The 21,165-nt window shown below is 38.4% G+C and overlaps 3 protein-coding genes across 3 annotated transcripts in view; 2 read left to right on the forward strand and 1 right to left on the reverse strand.

Annotated features, from left to right (window-relative positions):
- Positions 1–3,312: 3,312 nt before the first annotated feature.
- zdhhc15b (zDHHC palmitoyltransferase 15b) lies at positions 3,313–10,552 on the forward strand. Its single transcript, XM_028458720.1, has 11 exons — positions 3,313–3,447; positions 3,765–3,791; positions 3,862–3,956; positions 4,042–4,162; positions 4,421–4,490; positions 4,589–4,621; positions 4,693–4,813; positions 5,007–5,139; positions 5,233–5,359; positions 5,492–5,610; positions 9,133–10,552. The coding sequence occupies exons 1-11, from the start codon at positions 3,324–3,326 to the stop codon at positions 9,135–9,137; spliced, it is 975 nt and encodes a 324-aa protein (XP_028314521.1). The 5' UTR covers positions 3,313–3,323; the 3' UTR covers positions 9,138–10,552.
- uprt (uracil phosphoribosyltransferase (FUR1) homolog (S. cerevisiae)) lies at positions 10,483–19,087 on the reverse strand. The gene is made up of 8 exons (XM_028458721.1): positions 18,883–19,087; positions 18,510–18,815; positions 14,718–14,760; positions 14,556–14,625; positions 14,364–14,426; positions 12,248–12,409; positions 11,467–11,565; positions 10,483–10,885 (listed from the first exon to the last, which is right to left on the reverse strand). The coding sequence occupies exons 2-8, from the start codon at positions 18,743–18,745 to the stop codon at positions 10,779–10,781; spliced, it is 780 nt and encodes a 259-aa protein (XP_028314522.1). The 5' UTR covers positions 18,746–18,815; positions 18,883–19,087; the 3' UTR covers positions 10,483–10,778.
- abcb7 (ATP-binding cassette, sub-family B (MDR/TAP), member 7) overlaps positions 18,884–21,165 on the forward strand; it is a 41,116-nt gene continuing 38,834 nt past the window's right edge. The window contains exon 1 of the mRNA XM_028458717.1: positions 18,884–19,245. Coding sequence (XP_028314518.1) covers positions 19,099–19,245 — 147 coding nt within the window. The 5' untranslated portion in view covers positions 18,884–19,098. The remainder of the gene's footprint in view (positions 19,246–21,165) is intronic.

Below are 21,165 nucleotides of genomic sequence, written 5' to 3' on the forward strand. Positions count from 1 at the left end.
GAGTCTTACAAAAAGGCACAATATTGAAATACAGTTTTAACAAACACACACACAAAAAAAAAAAATACAATTAAAATAAATATAATCAATTGTTTTCACTTAAGTTAAATCCTAGTGAATCTTAAAACAAGCCATTGCTGGTCACATTTAAAAGTAAAATAAATTAACATAAATAAAAAAGTGCAAACATGGCCAAGGGGTAAAACCAGGAAACTTTAGTGGTTGACAAACCTACAACATGAAAAACGTGAAAACTATTAGTTATTTTCATAATGGATTTTCCATTTTAGTCAGTGTACTGTATTTACATCAGATATTAGTTTTTCGACCAGCAGAGGGCGCTGGTAACCCAGTGGTCGGTTGGCATGCAGCTATTCTAGCAGCGTATAGACTGGGCAGACTCTAAGAAACTGAACAAAACTATTTTTTTGCACTTTGTGCAAAACAAAAAAAAATAAATAATAATAAATTGTCAACATTCATCATATGAAGTAAAGCTCACAAAAAAAAGAAACAATATATTTCTCTTGGAACATTGAATTTGTTGTATTATTATTATTATATTGTCACCGATTATTGTAGCTTACACAGCCTGGAAAATTTGTATAATTATATTATGTAATAAATAGTATTAACATCCAATAATACTGTGCAATTTGATCTTTATTCTATCCATTGGCCCAACCACAACATTACAAAAATGTGTGATCCATTTTGAGTTGTTGAGTGAAATGTTCATCATGGTGTGAAGTGTGTTTAGGGTTAGTAAGAAAAAGGGAATGTGTTGAAAAAACATGTCCAAAAATCAGAAATGTGTTAACGGTTTGACCAAAATTGTGTTTGTTTGGAAAAATGAGCTCAAGAGAATTGAGTTTACTAACACTCAAGAAAAAAAGTTTAAGGGGTAAGAGGAAGAGCAATTTCTTGAGCATCTGGAGATGCTAATTCAAAGAGGCTGACAAGAGAATGCGTCATATGTTAATTATAGGTAGCAGGCTTGTAAATGACCCGCAATTTCTTTGCAAACATTTCTTGTGTTTGGATTACAAGTAATCAGAACCAATGCAGCAGAAAAAAACACGATACAGAGAGCAGTAGGTGCAGACATCCAATCCTTTTTACTCTTCCATGTACAGGAATGAGTCATTCATCTTTTTTAGACAGAAAAAGGCCAAATTTTGCCAAAATATTTGACATTACTTTAATTAAGTTGTCAAAGAGGAATATTCAGTATTACATATATATATATATATAAATATATGAAACAAGAAATCGCTGTCTGTCTGTCTGTCTGTCTGTGTGTGGGTGTGGCTCAAATATCTGCGGTTCAGGGCCGGAGAGAGCTGAAACTTTCAACATGGCTGCTGCTTGGTTCAAGGGTGTGCAACGTCAAATTTGTTTGGACTGCAATGATACGTTAATACGTTAATATCCCGTCTTGGCCGTGAAACTCCCGTATTTTACCCCTCTTTCCCGTCATCTTCCCGTATTACTATTTTCCTGTAAATATCCCGTATTTTAATGTAATATAATTAAAAGATGCCTTACTAATCTGAACGCCGTCACTAGCCTCGCAAGAACTTCCACCTGAAATGTCCTGGGCGGCAGTTCTCGTGAGATTAGTGCCGACAGCGGCAACAAACCCGGAAACAACTCAGATTAGAGATGGATGAAGGCGTTCCAGTGAAATAAAACAAAGAACTGGTGTAAATACGTTGTAAAATGAGACAGAGTTTATCTTCATACAGAGCAGTAGATGGGACACAGTTACATGTTTTGTAAGATTAGTAACTGAGATTTTAGCATCTACCACAGCGGAAGGAACCACATAAGTCAGCATGAAAAATCAGCCAATCACAAGCTCCATAAATATACACTGCTTTATAAAATGTTAAAGGATGTTAGGTCTGCTACAAATGTGTCTAATAAATCATTAGTGAATACCAGAGAAACACATGAGTGAACATGAGAAATTATAATAAAATATATAATGAAAATAAAATGTTAATGTCTAACTTAAAGACAAACAATGTGAAATTAACAGTAAATATGCAACGTGTTGACTTGTATATAAACTGTAAGTATATTAAATAAACACATGTGCTTCATATACACTTTTATGTTTTTATTTAGGCTGTTTTATAATTTAGGAATTAGGGCTGAGTAATATATCGAGATTCAAGATGTATCGAGTTTTCTATTATGGCGATATAGAAAACTATAATATTTCATATATATGTATATGTAATAGCTTATTATGTATATAAAATACTAGCTTTAGGAGTCACTGCTTTTACTTCTCAGAACAACATGTAAAGCTCAGTTAGATGGATTAATGAGTGTCACATATTGTGCAGCTGTTTGTTAATAAATGTGTCTGTGTAGCATTTTGCATCAGCAAATTTAACCCAGAATTGTTTTTCTGGTCAGACTTCATTTGATAAAATTATCTAGATTTATATCGTATATCACCATTTTGAGAAAATATATTGAGATATGAGTTTTGGTCCATATTGCCCAGCTCTAGTAGGAATGTTCACAGCATTTCAATGTTGATAAAGGTCGATATACCACATAATTGCATTTAGTAAGTGGTTGATATGTGGGTATTTTATAATATAAAATATAAGGGATACTGTAGCTTGGTTGGGCAGGTGGGACGGCTCATAGTGGGCGCCAGAAAATTTCCCTTATTTTCAAATCCAAAACTTGACAGGTATGGACAGGTATGGTTGTGCCATGTTCTCATGAATAAGGATGAAAGGAGGAGGGGTGGGTGAACGCTTGTGTGGGAATGGAAGCTGCCAAGTGTGCAGCTGTAATATATATATATATATATATATATATATATATATATATATATATATATATATATATATATATATATATATCAAAGCGCTGAACAAAATATAAAGTCCACAGTAAGAAAGAAAGAACCCAACAAGACACACATCAACGTAAGTGAGTTAGGTTTGAATATTGGCAATTTTACGCCTATGGCAAGACATACTTCCTCCAGGCACTGCACTAGTATATATAATTTGATTTGCAATATTTTGTTTTTATTTTTCTGACATGTAAACCCCTTTTTTCTTCTTTTTTGTGTCCTTTGCATTGGTGTTTTTGCACATGTTCGATAAAAGTTATCAAAAAAACAAAAAAAAAAACAAATACGTAACAAACACTTGATTTGAAACTCGACAGAAGAAGAAAAATCACCTGCTTTTGTCATTCGAGCAGCCAGGTGAGTAAATCGCTCCCCGATGTGAGGAATGGATAAATCCCAGGATTGGTAGCAGAGCACAGAGCGCAGCAGCTCTCAGATGAACATGGCTCTCTCCAGGGGTTTGAGGTGCTGTCAAAGGGTTTTCTCCTGGATTCCCGTCCTTATTATCACCGCAGTGGTGCTGTGGTCGTACTATGCCTACGTCTTTGAGCTGTGCCTGTGTAAGTGTGCCCTCATGTGCTGTTTTGTGTGATTTTTATCCGTTTTATGGACAGATTAGCGCGTCGTTTTGTTGACAAACGTATGGTCACAGACAGCTAGCAAAAAAGGCGGAAGCGGCTCCAGCTGCCAGTCGCGGTTTCATTTTCTGCTTATGTTTATTAATTTAGATCAAATGACAGCACGGTTTATATCCTGACTCACGTTTACAGCAAAGTAAAAGCTGTCAGCCTGGTTGTATTAGCCTGTCAATGCCTTACTGGAACATGTAATGCCCTTGACGTGTAGTCTTTAATTTGGGACCTTCTTGTTGTTACAGTTACAATCACCAACACATTAGAGAAAGGTAAGTGACCATCATTGACCAGACACACTGCTGCTTCATCTCTAACTGTGACTTTGTGTGTGTTTTGCAGTTGCGTATCTTCTAATGTTTCATATTTGCTTTGTGATGTTCTTCTGGACATACTGGAAGTCCATATTTACCCCACCTGCTACACCGTGCAAGAAGGTCAGCGCTTCCCTCGAACATCTGCTTGGACACAGCTGACATACGTGACGTGTGGTGATGCGTGAGCTTGTGTGTGTTGTTTTAGTTTCAGCTCTCGTACTCTGACAAGCAACGTTACGATTTGGAAGAGAGGCCGGATGCACAGAAGCAAATCCTAGTGGAGATTTCAAAGAAGCTTCCTATTTCAACACGAGCGCAGTCCGGAGGTAATTGAACTACCAATGTAATGATACGTTTGCTTCACTTTCTTATCTCACTAAAAATCAGTGTGGTGAACCTAAGTAGGTTAGCACAATTAGCTTTGTGTGCCCCCTTGAGCATCGCTGTCCTGTGTTATCAGTCACTGTATCGTTTTTCATTCGTGCTGATTGTTGAGGCTTAGCTCAAGGCGGCAGGAAGTGAAGCCTTGGTTTAGCTCAAGTGTCGCTCATTCACCCGGCCCTGCTCTTCTTTTTGTCCCCTAGCTATCAGGTTCTGCGATCGCTGTCAGGTGCTGAAGCCTGACCGCTGTCACCACTGCTCAGTTTGTGAAACGTAAGACAACCCATCTCCAGGTTTCTATAGAGACTATAAGATGTTGAAGTGTTGTTGTTTTGTTTTTTTTGCCAACACTTTTCTTTATCTTGTCTAAGGTGTGTTTTAAAGATGGACCATCACTGTCCCTGGTAAGCTCTAACATAGCTGCTAATGTTTCTCTGTACACTTGTGACCCTCACTATTGTCACTCTTCTTTCAGGGTGAACAACTGCGTGGGTTTTTCCAACTACAAGTTTTTCCTCCTCTTCCTCTCCTACTCCATGCTGTACTGTGTATTCATCGCGGCGTCAGTCTTTCAGTATTTCTTCAAGTTCTGGGTGGTGAGTCTTGTTGTTGTTGTTTTTATCCACTGATAAAGTAGACGTGTGGTAAAGTTTGAGTCATTTGTCATCAACACGATTGCGTTTCCAGAGGATCAGAGTGTTGAGCCTTATGCTACAGTATATTTTATGGCGCACCAAAGCCCCTTTGTTTTTCTCAGGTTTCCACTTCTCCTGTTTCTCTCTCTCCTAGGGGGATTTGCCAAATGGGCCTGCGAAGTTCCATGTCCTCTTCCTCATGTTTGTGGCGCTCATGTTCTTCATCAGTCTCATGTTCCTCTTTGGCTACCATTGTTGGTTGGTGGCCAAAAATAGATCCACTTTAGGTAAAGTTGCACAGGCTTAGAAAAAGACTTCTTCAACTCATTGCTAATATGAATTGGCGTAATAAATCAATACTATGCTTCTCTTTTTTCCAGAGGCCTTCTCAGCTCCAGTTTTCATCAGTGGAGCGGATAGAAATGGTTTCAACGTAGGAATCCGCAAAAACCTCGAGCAGGTGTTTGGCGAGAATAGGAGACTGTGGCTCATTCCTGTCTTTACAAGGTGAGATCACATGAAAGCATAAATAACTGAATGAGGACAATGTGTGCAGACAGGAATAAGGTAACAGCTGAAACCCGTTTTAGCTTGTTTTTAACAAGATTTTACCTCATTTTTGTAACTGGTGTTTGTCAGCCAGGGAAACGGCCACCACTTCCCTTTAAAGAATCACAGCTCAGCTTCTCAAAATCCGTTACTACCCAATGAGGACATGTGGGATGAGTCAGATGACGGATCAGAGGAAGGAAGCTTGGGTGAGTTCACTTCAGTTTTCGTCATGTGTAGGATTGCTTACACATGCTCTGTAGTGTCGGTTAGGGTATTTTTGTATATTCAGGTGTAGCAAACTCTTACAAGGGTGTCCGACTACAACTTTTTCACTTCCAGTACAATATTGATATTGCATCCTTTAGTATTGGCCAATATCCATCAATTCAAAACTCAGTCGGCACTAATCATACAAAGGTCTTTTACTCAATTTCAAGTGTGGGACGTTAGAAAATGCTTGATCAATTGATATTACTCAAACAGAGAATCAGCAACAGTAGGTATGAGGAAAAAAATAGACCCTTATTGTTTTAATCAATGGGTTACTGAACTTAAACACAAGAAGATTTTAAAACTGAATAAAAAATAACCTCAATAATTTAATATTGGAGATTTTAGATGCAGGCTGATATAATCCGATATCGAATCAAGACACCTTTAAACTCTCATAACCCACAAACTTAGGCTCAGTACGTGGGGACCTGCTATACTTTTTCACTTGAAGACTAGATGCAAACAAAGGCAGGATTGTTAAATTTATGGTGTCAAAAATTTAAAAACTAGGTGATAATATTCATCAATACTATGAAGAACACACTATCCAATCTGTAACTGATTTCATGTTAGGTTTCTTCCCTTAAAAAATTAAATAAATAGACACTGGATTTAATTATTGCAAGTATTTTCTTTTAATTGAAAAAGTAAAAAACACATTTCCTTATTGGGAATAAAGTGCAATTAACAACACAGAATGTTAAATCCCCTGTGGGTTTGATGAAATAACTCCCTGCCCAACCAAAAATGAATCCCTCAGCATTTTTTAAGAAGAGAACCTTGCATTAGAAAGAAACCTCACAAAATGAACATTTAAAAAAGAATAGGTTGTAGCGGGGGTCTATCACATTAGGCATGTTTGAAACTTGTTTTTCTACAGTTTGTAAAGGGAGAAAGACTCTTCACGTGATCACACATGATTAAACGAGAAAATAGATTTCTGATTTCAACTTTTTAAAAATGCCCTTCAATAAATAACTAGATTTCAATTTTATGTCAATTAATCATGCAGCCTCAACTGTGATGCATTCTGAACCAGCCTTTATTCAGTAATTCTTGCAGCTTTTAAAAAAAATCATATTTTTCACATAAAAAGCATAAGTCATCACTAAATTTGAATCGTTTGATGCTTTGAAAACAAAAACATGTTTGTGTGAGATACAGTGGGTACGGAAAGTATTCAGACCCCTTTAAATTTTTCACTCTTTGCTTTATTGCAGCCATTTGTTAAAATCAAAATAGTTCCTTTTATTTCTCATTAATGTCCACTCAGCACCTCATCTTGACAGAAAAAAACAGAAATGTAGACATTTTTGTGACAAGGTACAGATCTGGCCAAGGTTACAAAAGAATTTCTGCAGCACTCAAGGTTCCTAAGAGCACAGTGGCCTCCATAATCCATAATAATAAGAAGATTGGGATGACCAGAACTCTTCCTAGACCTGGCCATCCAGCCAAACTGAGCAATCTTGGGAGAAGAGCCTTGGTCAGAGAGGTAAAGAAGAACCCAAAGATAACTGTGGCTGAGCTCCAGAGATGCAGTAGTGCATAGTAGTATGCCGAGTTTGCCAAAAAACACATGGACTCCCAGACTATGAGAAATAAGATTCTCTGGTCTGATGAGACCAAGATTGAACTTTTTGGCATGAATTCTAAGCGGTATGTGTGGAGAAAACCAAGCACTGCTCATCACCTGCCCAATACAATCCCAACAGTGAAACATGGTGGTGGCAGCATCATGCTATGGTGGGGATTTTCAGCTGCAGGGACAAAACAACTGTTTGCAAATGAAGGAAAGATGAAGTACAGAAAGATTCTGGAAGAAAACCTCTTCCAGAGTGCTCAGGACCTCAGACTGGGCCAACGGTATCTTCCAACAAGACAATGACCCTAAGCACACAGCTAAAATAACAAAGGAGTGGCTTCGGAACAACTCTGTGATCATTCTTGACTGGCCCAGCCAGAACCCTGACCTACACCCAATTGAGCATCTCTGGAGAGAACTGAAAATGGCTGTCCACCAACGTTCACCACCCAACCTGACAGAACTGTAGAGGATCTGCAAGGAAGAATGGCAGAGGATCCCCAAATCCAGGTGTGAAAAACTTGTTGCATAATTCCCAAAAAGAGTTATGGCTGTACTAGCTCAAAATGGTGCTTCTACACAATACTGAGCAAAGGGTCTGAATACTTATGACTTGATGTAATGTTTCAGTTTTTCGTTTTTAATACATTTTCAAAAAAATCTACATTTCTGTTTTTTTTGTCAAGATGGGGTGCTGAGTGTACAATAATAAGAAATAAAAGGATTTTTTTGTTTTAGCAAATGGCTGCAATGTAAGAGTGAAAATTTTAAAGGGGTCTGAATACTTTCCGTGCCCACTGTAAGTGAATGCATGGTGTTTAGAAAACACATTTCTAATGAACTTACACATTTTGAACTTTCCCAAAGCCATGTTTAAAAACAACAGCCACTTAATAGGCTACAACGGCATTGAGTGATTGAAGTTGGTTATGTTACATCACACAATATAAACTATTATTAAGGATACCTTTTGTTTATATCTTAGTCACATGTCCCGTCGACTTTTGCCGAAGTTGCTGTTCTGTTCTAGTGAGCTGTGGCTCTTGGTTGGGTCTGATGTTAGTGTGGGTTAGGGTTAGTGCAAACAGTTCTGCCACCACCTGGTGGTCAGAACATGTTACGTCATGAAGACTAGAAATCACTTGTGTTCATGTTTCACGCTGCATGAAGCAGCTTTAACAGCTGTGCAACATTTGCGATAAAGCACTGATATCATAATGTAATGTTGTGGTCAGTTGGATGTAATGCAGTTAATAAACATGATTGAATGAACTGCTTCATTTCAAACCTGTTTCTCAGCGTCTCTGGCATTGGACTGAAAAACAAACACCCTCAATAATAACTGCACTTCAGTGTCCTCAAATAAAAAATATAATCCAATTAAATTAGGGATTATAATAAAATCCAGTGGTCAACTCAGTGAATAAATTAAATAAAACCAAGGTATGGAATTTTTATTACAAGTTTTTAACCAAGTACAATTAAAATATTACACACAGAGACCCAGTTATTATGTTTACTTTATCAGAAGACCAAACATTACCACCCATTGTAGGAATTTGGGAAATCTGATACTACTTATTTCCATAAGGAATATGAGTACTCAGATTTGCTTACTCACCTAGTACTGAAATGAGTATCTATTGACGTAAATATAGACTCTATAAATAATGAAATATATATATCTATTTATCCATCTTATGATACCTGTATCCCTAGTAAGAATGGTGAATAGATGACAGCGCTCGGTCCCAGTGAAGACAGATCTTTGACCCGCACATTTAGAGGCACTGCTTTAAACCTGGTTTTGGCTGTTTAATTGTTGGCTTTGTCGTAAAATTAAATCAGTCATTCTTTTCTCCAATTCCAGCATAAGACGTAGACCCATCTGTTACCATAAGGATGGATGAATAATACACACTGTTGCTGCTGATACAGACTGATATAACACCAGCCCAGTGTACAACGTGCTGGATGTGTTACAAACGCAGTGAGAAATGTCGAAGGAGGCCAAAGGAAAAACAACTGCATTTGGGATTTTTTGTTTGCCATCCTCACCCTGGTGTTTGACCAAATGATGAAAACAGAACATCTTTGGTAGCTGCAGGAGAATTAACTCCAGTATCAGTGATCAACAACAGCATCTATTATGTATTTTAAAGTGGCAGCTTTCAATGGGACTTAAACTGGTGTTACTTGGGCTGTGTGTTAATCTATGTTTATGCACCTTATCTTAATCTCACTTCCAGCAGAATTTTTAATTCTTTATTGTAGTTATTCATTGACACATGAACAAAGAATTGGACCACCTTTTCGTCTCACCCATGGATGGATGCCAATCTGAATATATGACTCGGAATTACGCCTTATTACTTACTAGGAATGTCTCCTCCTGCTTTTGAGTGCCAACATTTTCTTGGCACCTGTTTATAGGAAAATGGTCTGCTTTTACGGAATATTTGATCATCTCAGTTACTGTTCGGTTTTTGTTATTAATGCTAAAAATAAATCGAGTATCAATTACTTCACCAAGACTTTACATCTGTAATAGAAGTTACTGATCATACTTTAGCAACGTACAGAACATGCAGCATATCACGTCTTTGTACACGATCAGAATTTATTGTGGTTTTGGTGGTAAAGCTGAGAGCTTGAGAAACATACTGTGATTTTTACAGGATGATAATCATAATCAGTGTTTATCATACTAACCGGTTTCCTTATGAGTGGAAGGTTATAAAGTAATAATTGATTTGATAGTGCATAGGAGTCTACTTCCATTTTTAAACTCGTCTGCGAAATGCTCTTCTCCATTTTTGAAATAAGTGAAGTTTTTGTAATTTTTTTATTGTTGAAATAAATTATAAACATTTATGTATAACTTTAAAGATTTGTGATGTTGACACTTTATTTAACTTCGGATGAGTTTAAAGTTAGGTGGGCCAAATAACGCTGATGTTTGAGGACTCTTTAAGAAGTGGGTGTGACTATTTAATGTTAAAATGTGTATCAAGTTTATTCATTTTTTGCTGCTGCGGGCAGTGTCTGTATATGTTGCTTTATTATGTCATGTTTAAAACAAGCCATTAAACCTATGAGCTTTTCTCATACGATACCAGAGAGACAAGCGTCAAATGTGATTTTTTTTTTTCTTTATGAAGCTGTTGCAGTATGTGATAGTGTTGCTTCCCCATCATTCATTCACTCAGCTTTGTCTGCAAACAAGTGTAAATCCTTTATTGATCCACCAGTTGTAACAAGCAAAATAAATCCATCTGAGTTGAACTCTTTACAATTTTGGTGTCATTTTTGCTTTATAACAGAAATATGCACTGCAAAAGAAGAAGAAAAAAAGCCGACATAATAAATACAAACGATCACACAGTTCTGTGCCACTTCAGGAACACAGTCGATTAGGTAGCAGTATTTGGCACAACAAAGAGAACACGAGACCGGAAAAAGTTTACCGAAGAAGATTTAAAAAACACTTTGCACATCATATTCCTCTGGTTCGGTTCAGTCGGTGCCAAAGTATCTCTGTCCAAAATGTGTGGGAGCTACTGGGTGAACCTCTGTTGTTAATATGGTAATATCAGGGAATTCCTGGATAATAGATTTGGCTCCTGAAAGAAAGAAAAAAATAATTGCATTTTTAGATGCTATCTGGTTATTGTTAGCATTGCGTTAGCTGTAGAAAGTGAACAGCACATTCAGTAAAAAGCCTTCAAGGGAAAAGTCAGTTTCTGGCTAGATTAAAGTCTGAATTACAATGTACGAGTGATTTTGAAAATAAAGAAGAAAAACACACAAGGACTTTATTAGCAAGCAGTAATGAATTATCACTCATTATTAACATTGATGTGGCAGTGATGGTTAGATTTACACACTGCAATAACACACTGCTTATTCACTCCCCTCCCTGAGGGAAATACTGATTCTTGTTTGTTTTCACCATCTGCTCTAGATGCTACTTTGGGTCTTTGTCACAAAGTCCTCAAAATGTTGCTTATGCCCATGTAGCAAAGTGGAAACTTTGATATCCACATCAATTTACTATTCCCTAAAAAGAATGAGTGGTTATTTGCCGTTATTCCTGTGTTGGAATGGTATCCTGTCAAGGGTGTACCCTGCCCTGCCGTAATGCACTGATCCTGATCCATCTATTGATGCAGCTGAAGTGCAGGAAGCTGTGGTGTGTGTGTACCGTGTGGTGTGGAAAACAGGCTGAGTAGGATGATGTGTCGGGGCTGGACTCCGTGCTCGATCAGCACCCTCACTGCCTCGATCACTGTGTTTCCTGTGCCTGCAGGCACACATACACACACAAAATGAAAGGTTAGATTTGTGCTTCCTCTTCCTTTAGACACCATATCATTTTGTTTACGGATTAGCAGGATGTTAACAATAAATCTGTGGGAACAAATGACTACATTTGTTCTACTTTGGGGGGTGAAAATAAATCTAAATGTAGCCGATGCTCTGAGTGAGGAACAGATCTGGCACTGGCGTCTGGATTCTCGACAGCTCTGGATTTCTCACCCTGTTAGCAATAACATACAGCAATAAAAACACAGCCAGCTCATCATCCCGACAAATTAAATATATACCGTATATATATTGGTCACCATCACTTCTTTTCAGAAACAGAGTGCAGATAAATGCTTCCTTGAGACAGTGAAAAGCAGGGCTATTAAAATCCTATTTTTGTTAGCCCTCATTATGGGATCCAGCAGCCTGGTGGCCATCTCCCAGGCACTGTATAATTTCCCCCATGAGAGCTATAATTATCAGAGCTGTGTGAATGGACAGTTATGATGTAAAAATGCAGACGTGCTAGTGAAGGTCAACTGGAGGGAGGTTTCTCAAAAGGAATAAATACCTCAAACTGGATTTGCATATGCACACAATAGAGGAAATCTCTTGACATTTACATGCATGTGAAAGTCATCAGTCAGATAAGCTGTGCTCGCTTCTCTTTTACTTACTAAGGATGGGATACATGAGCAGCACTTTTCTTCTGTACACATCAGGGGGGAACTTGGCATAGTAGACCTTAGCTTTCTGCGTTTCCTCGTCGCTCTGGATGAGAATCTTGCCGATGCGAATGGAGCGGCAGCAGTCTCGGAGGCCCTGCTCCATAGCCTCACCTAAAGTCAACACATGCACCACAACAAGGTGTGAGTGGATTTATACAATGGTCATTGTGTGCTTTGGAGTTGTCTATTTATACTTATAGGCAGTGATCCTAAATATTGTTTGTGCTTAAGGTCTCACACATGTGTGTGACACTTAGTGAACAAATATTAAAAACCATCTGTACCTTTACTAAGACCTGCTTTTTGTGAAGAGACTGTGGAAACTTGTCCCAGTAGAAATACACATGGACTGGTCACAAGAAACACAAGATCACAGATGCACATTCTCCAAGAACTTTGCTTGAAGCTGCTTCTTATCAGATCAATCTACAGTGTAAACTTCATAAATCCAAAAAAAAAATGAAAATAATTTGTTCGAAAAAAGATGTAAAAGGTTGAAATTGCTCTCAAAAAATTGTTTTGATATCCAATGTGAAGACTTTTTTTCGTGACATTGTCAGAAAAGCTTCCTGCATTGCATTGTGGGACGTGGAGTCCACGTAGACATATGAATAGAAATTTCATTTCCTTCATTTTTTTCACATTTGCTTTTGTTTCTTTGCCAGACAAGGATACCATGTTTGTTCCCACTATTTTTTACACTTTCTGTGTAAACCACAAAAAACTATCCACCATTGTTTTGCCACAGCTTCTTGTCTGTGAAAACACCAGTAACAGCGACGGTAAAACACTTCTATGCAGCAGTCTACAGGACTCAACATCCCACAATGCAATGCACAAAACTTATCAGAAAATGTATCAAATAGAGTGTTTATAGTGGAGATGAAAACAACAGACTTGGGTAATGAGACACCACAGATCTAGTGTTTTTCCAGGCCTACACTGCAGCCTTAAAGGGATCCTCTGTAGTTTTTACAGATGTGGCCTAAAACCTTTAAAATGTACTTATTAGAAGATCTAAGCCTAACAAATCGCATTATTTTGCAGACTGTTGAAGATGCACAAACCCTGAGGATAGAAGCCCTTTTGGGGAGGAGTCCTTCAACTGTCCACCAGAGAGTGAGCTGGGCACTGTTTAAGGGTGACTATTAGACCACAGAGTCGGAACCGTCACCCCCTGCGGTCATAGATTATTTTTCTGTTTTTATCCTCTTTTGGAAAACCAAAGGGGTTTACATCAACATCTTTAACTTTTCCTGAATTTTTTTTTAGAGCAACCAAAAACAGCACAAATTAGAATTTTGACTGAAAAAGCTGCTAAATGATCTAAAAAGCAGGCTAAATGCTTGACTCCAATAGAAAACAATGAGATTTTTACAGGCAAATGGGGCTGTGTGACATCTTCAATCACGCGATTTCAAGATGGGGGAATACAAGTTTTAAAATGGTAAAGTAGTCCCATTTTCAAACAAATATGGTGCAAAATATTGTTTTGTTTTTTGCATTTCAAAGATTTTAGGCCACATTTGTAAAGACAGTGGAGGATCCCTTTAATGTGCTAGCCACTGACAAAGGGCTACGTTTATTTAAACTGTAGCCCTTTATTGAAGGATTGCCCATGAACACATCTTTGGACCATCCACAAAGTGGAGAGGATTGCATTTTATTGTATTTATTGGAACCCAAGCTTGTGTCCAGAAGGAGAAGCTTGTTCCTTTCACTTTTACACAGTTGCATCACTTTTCTAAAGTGATGATTTATGGTTTTCATGAAACTGACCCAGGAAAGAGGAACTAATCTATTTGCCAGTAGTTTGCTTTGTGCTGACTGCGGGTCTCTCACAGATCGCTCTATATTAAAATCAGCTCATTCTCAAATAAATAAATGTGTTTAGTGAAAGAAGAGTTTGTGACTCAGTGCTGGCGACAGCTCCATCTGATGGACTTGTGACAGTCAATGTGTACAGCATGAAAAAATATATAGCACTATATAATATACAGAGCAGATGTAGCACAAACCTTTAAAGCAGAATAATATTTTTTGGGCTTCAGCAGGTTTTACTTACCACTCCTCATAATGCTGACACCACAGTTTCCTCTCTCAAACTTAACACCTTCATACTTATACCCTGAGGGGAATAATGAAGCAGAGGTTATGTCAAACATGGATATTTTGAATATTACGACTCAGGATAAGGTTTGCTGACTGTATAACAGAGAAAACCTGGATGAATGTTGGTGTTCAGGCTGTTTCTAACCTGTTGGTGTTGTCACGGTGCACTCTGAGAACGGAAGCTGATTTAAGCCCTCCTCCACGACCAGTCGAATCTTTTGGTTATGAAAAAAAAAAAAAAGAGAGAAAAAGTTTAAGTTTTGAAAAAGTGCATACACACGCGTTCAGCAGTTTGATGTGGTTTTACCAGTCGATCTGCAGAGAATACAAAATCTCCTCTGCTGGTTGTCCTGGAAATATAAATATGAACCTCATTAGGTTAAGCAGTGAGATGGGGTCATTTGTCTTTCAAAAATAAAATCTTAACCTTTGTCTCACATTGAGGATAAAGTTTGTCACAAAATGCCGCAAAAACTCAGGCCCAGGGACCTTGTGTATAAAGCTTGTAGGGATATGGATTTTTTTTTACGGCCGATGCCGATACCGAGTTCTTTTCAATCAGCCTTATCCGATGACCAATACGGACTGCCGATTTTCTTGAGCTGATGTTACTTTTGCTCCCTCAATTTACTTCAAAAAACGTACACAATGATAACAAAGGGTACGAGTCTCAATTTTTAAAAGAGGAACATTTAGTGAAATTAACAAAGGTGAGGTAGAACGACAACAAGTAAAAAACTATTTAAAGGTAGGGTAGGCGATTATTAAAAGCTAGCATGATTTTGAATGTAGCCTCCTTGATGGCTCCGCCTTTATCCCCCTCGCCCCTCCGTGCTCCGTCTCACTCACATGCATGCGCACTGCTGCTCCAATAGCAGACCTAAGCTCATCGCTTGTATTGTGTAGAAACGTTGTTGTCTCATGTCTCATTCAGCAGTAAGTAAACAATAAACTTTACCATGATATATGTTAAAAAAACATGACCAAAAACTTAATTTCTGTCAGGACATAATGACAATTTCAACCAAAAACTTAAAAAGTGTATCTGGAGAAAATCGCCTACCCTAGCTTTAACAAATATTAGAAATATGTGATGTACAACAAGAACAAGTAAAAAATATTTCTGCTCTCTGTAAATAATGCGGATCGGCGAACGCAACAGCTGGCCGATGCCGGTCCACGTAAAAAAACGCAAAAATCGTCCAATAATATCAGCTGGCCGATATATCGTTCTATCACTAAAAGCTTGCATGTAGAAAACGGGGCCTAATTCCCTGTGGAAATGTTATTTATTTAGAAAAACTTGTCGTGAAAATATGCGCACAAAGATTTTGGAGACGAGGAAAACTGGCAGCATCTGTGGTGGTTAATTGAAGACAAATGAATTTCATACATTTTAAAGCTGCATAATTATCCATAGTGTAGTAGGCCTCACTGATCAATAAATCGAAGATAATTTGTTCCAAGAAAAAAAAATGAAAAAAAGCAGCTATTTAAACATTTTTTTCTTTCTTTTTGGAGTAAATGATGTTCAATCGATGATCTATGAGCCATGCACTATGATAGGAAACTTATAATTCTAAGTAATCATAAATTCCCAAGCCTGCTGTGTTATAGATGTGTTCCCTTAATGAACCATTAGACCTAGATGTGCAATAATAATAGTAATAATAAAGTTCACAATGAAATGTATCAAAATATAACTTAACAAGTCGTATTTTCTATAGCCATGAAACTATCTTACAGTAAAACATGTACATATAGTTGCTATCAGTGGTTACTGGTGATTTTGGAGCCGTTTATTCTGAGCTGACTACGGTGGTATTATTTGTGCTGCCAGGATAAACAACTGCAGTGGACAGCAGTGTTGTTGTGACACAAACTAGCAGTGACATGTGTGCCACTCACTGTGTTTATAACTGCTCAGGATTTACTGGGAAAGTCATGATTAACCTTATACAGGGAAGAAAAACAGGTTGTCTGGTCATACGGTTCTGTTTAAAGCTCAACTATGAATTGCATTTTTATACAAATAGTGAGACTGAGATTAAATTCAACTTTCTGTACTAAAACTACATATGTTTCAAAGCACGACCATTGAAGGGAAGGGAAAATAATAGAAAATATTTCCATTAAAAAATACTGAAACTCGGGTTTCTATCCTCTCGGAATGCCTGCTACACTTCCAAAAGAAGGGAAGCAGCAACATCAACTGGCTCCTCTTGACATGGAGGAGCAGCTGCGCTACTTTGAGCTCCTCCAGGAACCATGTGAAGAGGCTCCGGAGCACAAGGAATCACAGATTAGGTACTAACTAACGGCAATAACAAGTGAATGCTGCTTAGCCAGGGAAACTGAACAGGCCAGCAAAAAACAGCACCACATCTGGACTCACAACACTCTATTTTACGCAATGTCAGATATTTTTCTACTCATGCATACCAATGGTTTACCAGAGTTTATTTTGCCATCTTAATATTTACAATATTAAAAACAAAATTACAACAGGCAAGTATTAGATTAAGGCTAAAGGCAAAATGACTAAAATTTAGACAAATTGGATCAATTTTCAAGAACATGTTATTTTAATCAAACGCTAATTTATGCAAGTGGTAGATTTAGTATAAATGGAAGGGGCGTGATTTTTTGAGCTAATCAGACGTAAACTCATATCACACGCATAAGGTTCAGTGGATTCCATTTGTGACTGGGGGATTGTACAGGATGATGTAATCTTGTCATTTTTGTGGCGCCTGCAGTGGAATGTGTTGCTCATTTAACCCAGAATAGTCTTTAGGGTGTAAGTGAACAATATCAAGATTCATATCATATCGTCATTTTGAGAAAAAAAACAGGCACTCATCTAATAGTGATACACAGCTGTGGGCCTCAGGGTCAGCTCCCTCCAGGAGCCTCAAACATAATTTTTGTCATCATTTTTGTCCAGCAGTTATTAGCTGGTCTCTCCTCCCTTTGGCCTGGCACATGGCTGGCCATGTGTCTTCTTTTGTTATGATACTAATAATTGATCAATCAATCAAACTTTATTTATAAAAACTGCTTTTCATACAAAGAAAACGCAGCTCAAAGTACTTTTACATAGTATAAAATACTAAGACATACTAACAGTGGTCTGTCCAGAGACCATGGTCCCTGGACAGACCACAGAATCGGCAACAACCCCCACTGGACATCAGTGATGGTCAGGGTCAAACATGAGCTCATCAGGATTTAAAGACATACACACATTTTATTTGGGTCAGGACATAAATTCAAAAGTTTATATCTTTAATTGAAAGATGTTTTACATTTAAAAATCAAAGGATCCGTTATTGTAGTTAGTTAAAGATAATAATTATAATAATAATGCATTTTATATAGCTCTTTTTTGGACACTCAAAGTGGCTTTACAGAATTAAGGGATTATTCTTTCACACCACACTTAGTGGTGGTAAGCTACTGTTGTAGCCACAGCTGCCCTGGGGCAGACTGACGGAAGCGAGGCTGCCAAAGTGCGCCATCGGCCCCTCGGACCACCACCAACACTCACTCACACACTACATTCATACTAAGCAATGTGGGTAAAGTGCCTTGCCCAAGGACACAATGACAGATACCACTAGGGTGACTGCCACTCCACTGTGGCACCTTGAATTCTCAGTACTACTAACCAGACCCAGACCTGCTTAGCTTCCGAGATCTAACGGGATCAGGTCATCACAGGCTGGTATGGCCACAAGATGACATTCACTGCTGATTTAAAGCAATACGAATTATGTACAGGATTATTGATTGATTTATTATTATTTATCATTTTGTTCTCAAACGGTCTTATAATAATAATAATAATAATAATAATAATAATAACTGTGCCAGTGATTAGATCTGCTTTGTTCTATTCGCTTACGTACATGCTTGTGTTATTGTTAGATTTAGATTAAGTTGAAATCAGATATTCTGAAACTTTTTTCCTGAAAAAAGGCTTTGACAAAGTTGACCTGGGTATATTTCATTATATAAGAGTTATTAGATATAAGGACGTATAATTATAGTATTTCTTAAAGAAACAATGGAAGAATTTCACAATAACATTACTCACTTGTCTCTGATGATGGTTTGTAGCTCGCGGATCTGGTCGTTAAGAGGCAGAAGTTTGAGCTGAGGTCCCAAACTGTCGTGGATTTCCTGGGTCTCTGGATCAGAGGTAGACAGAGACCCAGACACGTTGCTGCTGCTGCTGCTGCTGCTGCTGCTGCTGCTGGCGAAGCGGACCTGCTTCATCGGGTGCTCCTGACCGCTGCTGATACTGTTGAGCTGCTGGTTGTGGCATGGCATCCTGAGTCTGGATGCACGTCTCAAAGCGGGGCTGTAAAGGTCTGCTGGCTGACCCACTTCTGCCCGCTCACTATAAGACACAACGTGTTCTCTAGTGCTACTGCCACACACAAACGCACACGCGCACCAGCACCTACCTCACTAAAGGGGGAACTCCCAGACGCCTCGCGCTGAAACCAAGTGACAGTGTCTTTGTTGTTTATAACGCGGTAATCACCGTTATCTGACTAGTTTTGACACTGACAGCGCCGACGACGACGACGACGACGACCCGGAAATGACGAACATGCTCGGAAGTGGCGCCCTGACCGGTGTTCTCGTGTGTTGACTTACCTCCTCCTTCCACAGTCAACATGGCGCCGATGTTGCTACCGCTCAAGTGTGCCTTTCACTATCAGAAGCGAAAGTTAGCGCTACTTGTTCGACAGACGAGTTCGTATCATGTGTGGAAAAAGAGCTCTGCTGCTAGCGGTCCGGGACAACGTCGGAACACCTGTGTGGTGAGTGTGAGGACACCGGGTTTAAGTTTAAACTGGTTAACGTTATAATTGGTGAACTACTTCCGACTGCGTCTGCTTTGCTCGTTCCCCACATTAACCGTATCAGTTTATTATTATTAATAATAATAATAATAATAATAATAAAACATGTTATTGATTTTTGCTTTTAATTCATGCTTCTTAAATATTCCATTTCAATAGTTTAAATAGGCTCTCAAACTGCTGTGTGTGTGTTTATTGGTGCGTTTAATGACCTCAACCATTGTTGTTCAGTGTTAATTTGAATTTTATTATTTTGGACTCCAGCCAACGATAACATCCACATTCTTAATGAGAGAGCTGTAATAATTTCAGTTTCTCTTTCACAATCACCACCAGTGACGCAACCGGAAGCTGATCACCAGATGAAATGGGTACCAGTTTAACCGCAACACTGGTTGGGAAAGACAGTTCCCTCAGAAAGGGCAGAGGTGGGGGGGAAACAGGCTGTCCTATGTACTGAACACTCATACACACAGCAGGTCAATGAACCATGTGCCTGAGACATGGCTTTTGTCTGTAGGTCGACACAGAAATAACTTTATCTTTTCTTTTCAATTCCCCCAGGGCTAAGTGTTGAACTGTACGAATCAAGGGAGTCACGTGCATTACATAATCTATTTATTATTGTTTATTTAAGGTAAACAATACAAGTTGGGTGTGTTCCTTACAGTCTTGTGGTTATCAATATCTTGGTCTGTGAGTCTTACAGTGGTCCCAGTCACGTGTCATTAGGGCCGACTGACTGGTTAGATAAGAGTGTTTGTCCTCCCAGGGTTACTACAAGTAGTGTCAGCTTATTCACATGACTCATCATTAGCTGCTCTATATAAACTTTGGTCCCACAAGACTATAAACTGTTTACTTTTAAAATGAACAATCAATATCTGATCAAATTGATAATTGTTGTTACTTTTAATCAACAACCATTAAACCTTTACTAATATTGGGCTTTTATAAAAAAGCATTGCATCAAAATGCCCCTCATTGGCCAGTTTAGGTCATGTGATAGGTGCACCACGTGACTTGAACTTCCGTCAGTTTCATTTTAACTCATATTTATTTTTAGCTACCCCACTAACCCTTTTATTTTAGCCCTAACCCAGGAAATACCCTATATCTATTTTTTTGTATATGTATTTTTAAAGGTGGAATTTGTTGTGTTATATGTTAAAATTAAAACATAAATATGACAAAGCGGTATTCGAACCCACGGCAGCGGAAGGAAGAATCCTCGAGTCAGGCACCTTAGATCTTCATCTTTCATATGGATAGACTGCCGGTATATAGATACGTATTACGTACTAGGGGACACTTGCTTTTTTTTTTTTTTTTAGAATTCTACCAACCAAATAAAATGTTTTCAAAATTAGCTGTTGAAAACACACATGTAATCTTTTTTAAAAAAACATAAATCTATATATTTTCCTGTGCAACATGCATTTTCACAGCATGCCTGTCAAAAGAAAAATTTCTTTCAAAATAAAAGACAAGTCCAACATGAGTGACAATAACTCATTGAGTGCCATTCACGTCTATAGACGTGAATTGTGTTTTCCGGCTGGGGTTGCTAGGAGACAGTGTGACGAAGCTCTCCGGTGAATATCTAGCTTGTACCATGATGTCGTGACCAACTGGTGACATGTAGGTGACAGCAGAGCACCTTTGGATGAGAGATCACCGTGATGGGCAGAGCTCAGAGGGAGAGGAAATGAGTTTACGAGACATAAAATGGCGCTACGAGAGTTGATTCTGAAGTTCCCGCCAGCTCACAGCAGCGCACACTCGACCAGAGCATGTGTGGTACCTAAGTGTACTATTGAGAGTGTCACGATGGTGAGAGAAAACAATCAAAAAATGACAGTCGGTATGTCCGGGATG

Source organism: Gouania willdenowi, chromosome 10 (genome assembly GCF_900634775.1).
Source record: "Gouania willdenowi chromosome 10, fGouWil2.1, whole genome shotgun sequence".
Taxonomy (NCBI): domain Eukaryota; kingdom Metazoa; phylum Chordata; class Actinopteri; order Blenniiformes; family Gobiesocidae; genus Gouania; species Gouania willdenowi.

What these genes read in the sequence shown, in the direction of transcription:
- zdhhc15b (XM_028458720.1), top strand. Translation starts at nt 3,324, where the DNA reads ATGAACATGGCTCTCTCCAGGGGTTTGAGGTGCTGTCAAAGGGTTTTC. An exon ending in ATTTCTTCAAGTTCTGGGTG is followed by an intron (nt 4,814 to 5,006) that starts GTGAGTCTTGTT and finishes TCTCTCTCCTAG; the next exon opens with GGGGATTTGCCAAATGGGCC. An exon ending in CAAAAATAGATCCACTTTAG is followed by an intron (nt 5,140 to 5,232) that starts GTAAAGTTGCAC and finishes TCTTTTTTCCAG; the next exon opens with AGGCCTTCTCAGCTCCAGTT.
- uprt (XM_028458721.1), bottom strand. Translation starts at nt 18,745, where the DNA reads ATGCCATGCCACAACCAGCAGCTCAACAGTATCAGCAGCGGTCAGGAG. An exon ending in CACCGTGACAACACCAACAG is followed by an intron (nt 14,427 to 14,555) that starts GTTAGAAACAGC and finishes TATTCCCCTCAG; the next exon opens with GGTATAAGTATGAAGGTGTT. An exon ending in GCTCATGTATCCCATCCTTA is followed by an intron (nt 11,566 to 12,247) that starts GTAAGTAAAAGA and finishes GTGTGCCTGCAG; the next exon opens with GCACAGGAAACACAGTGATC.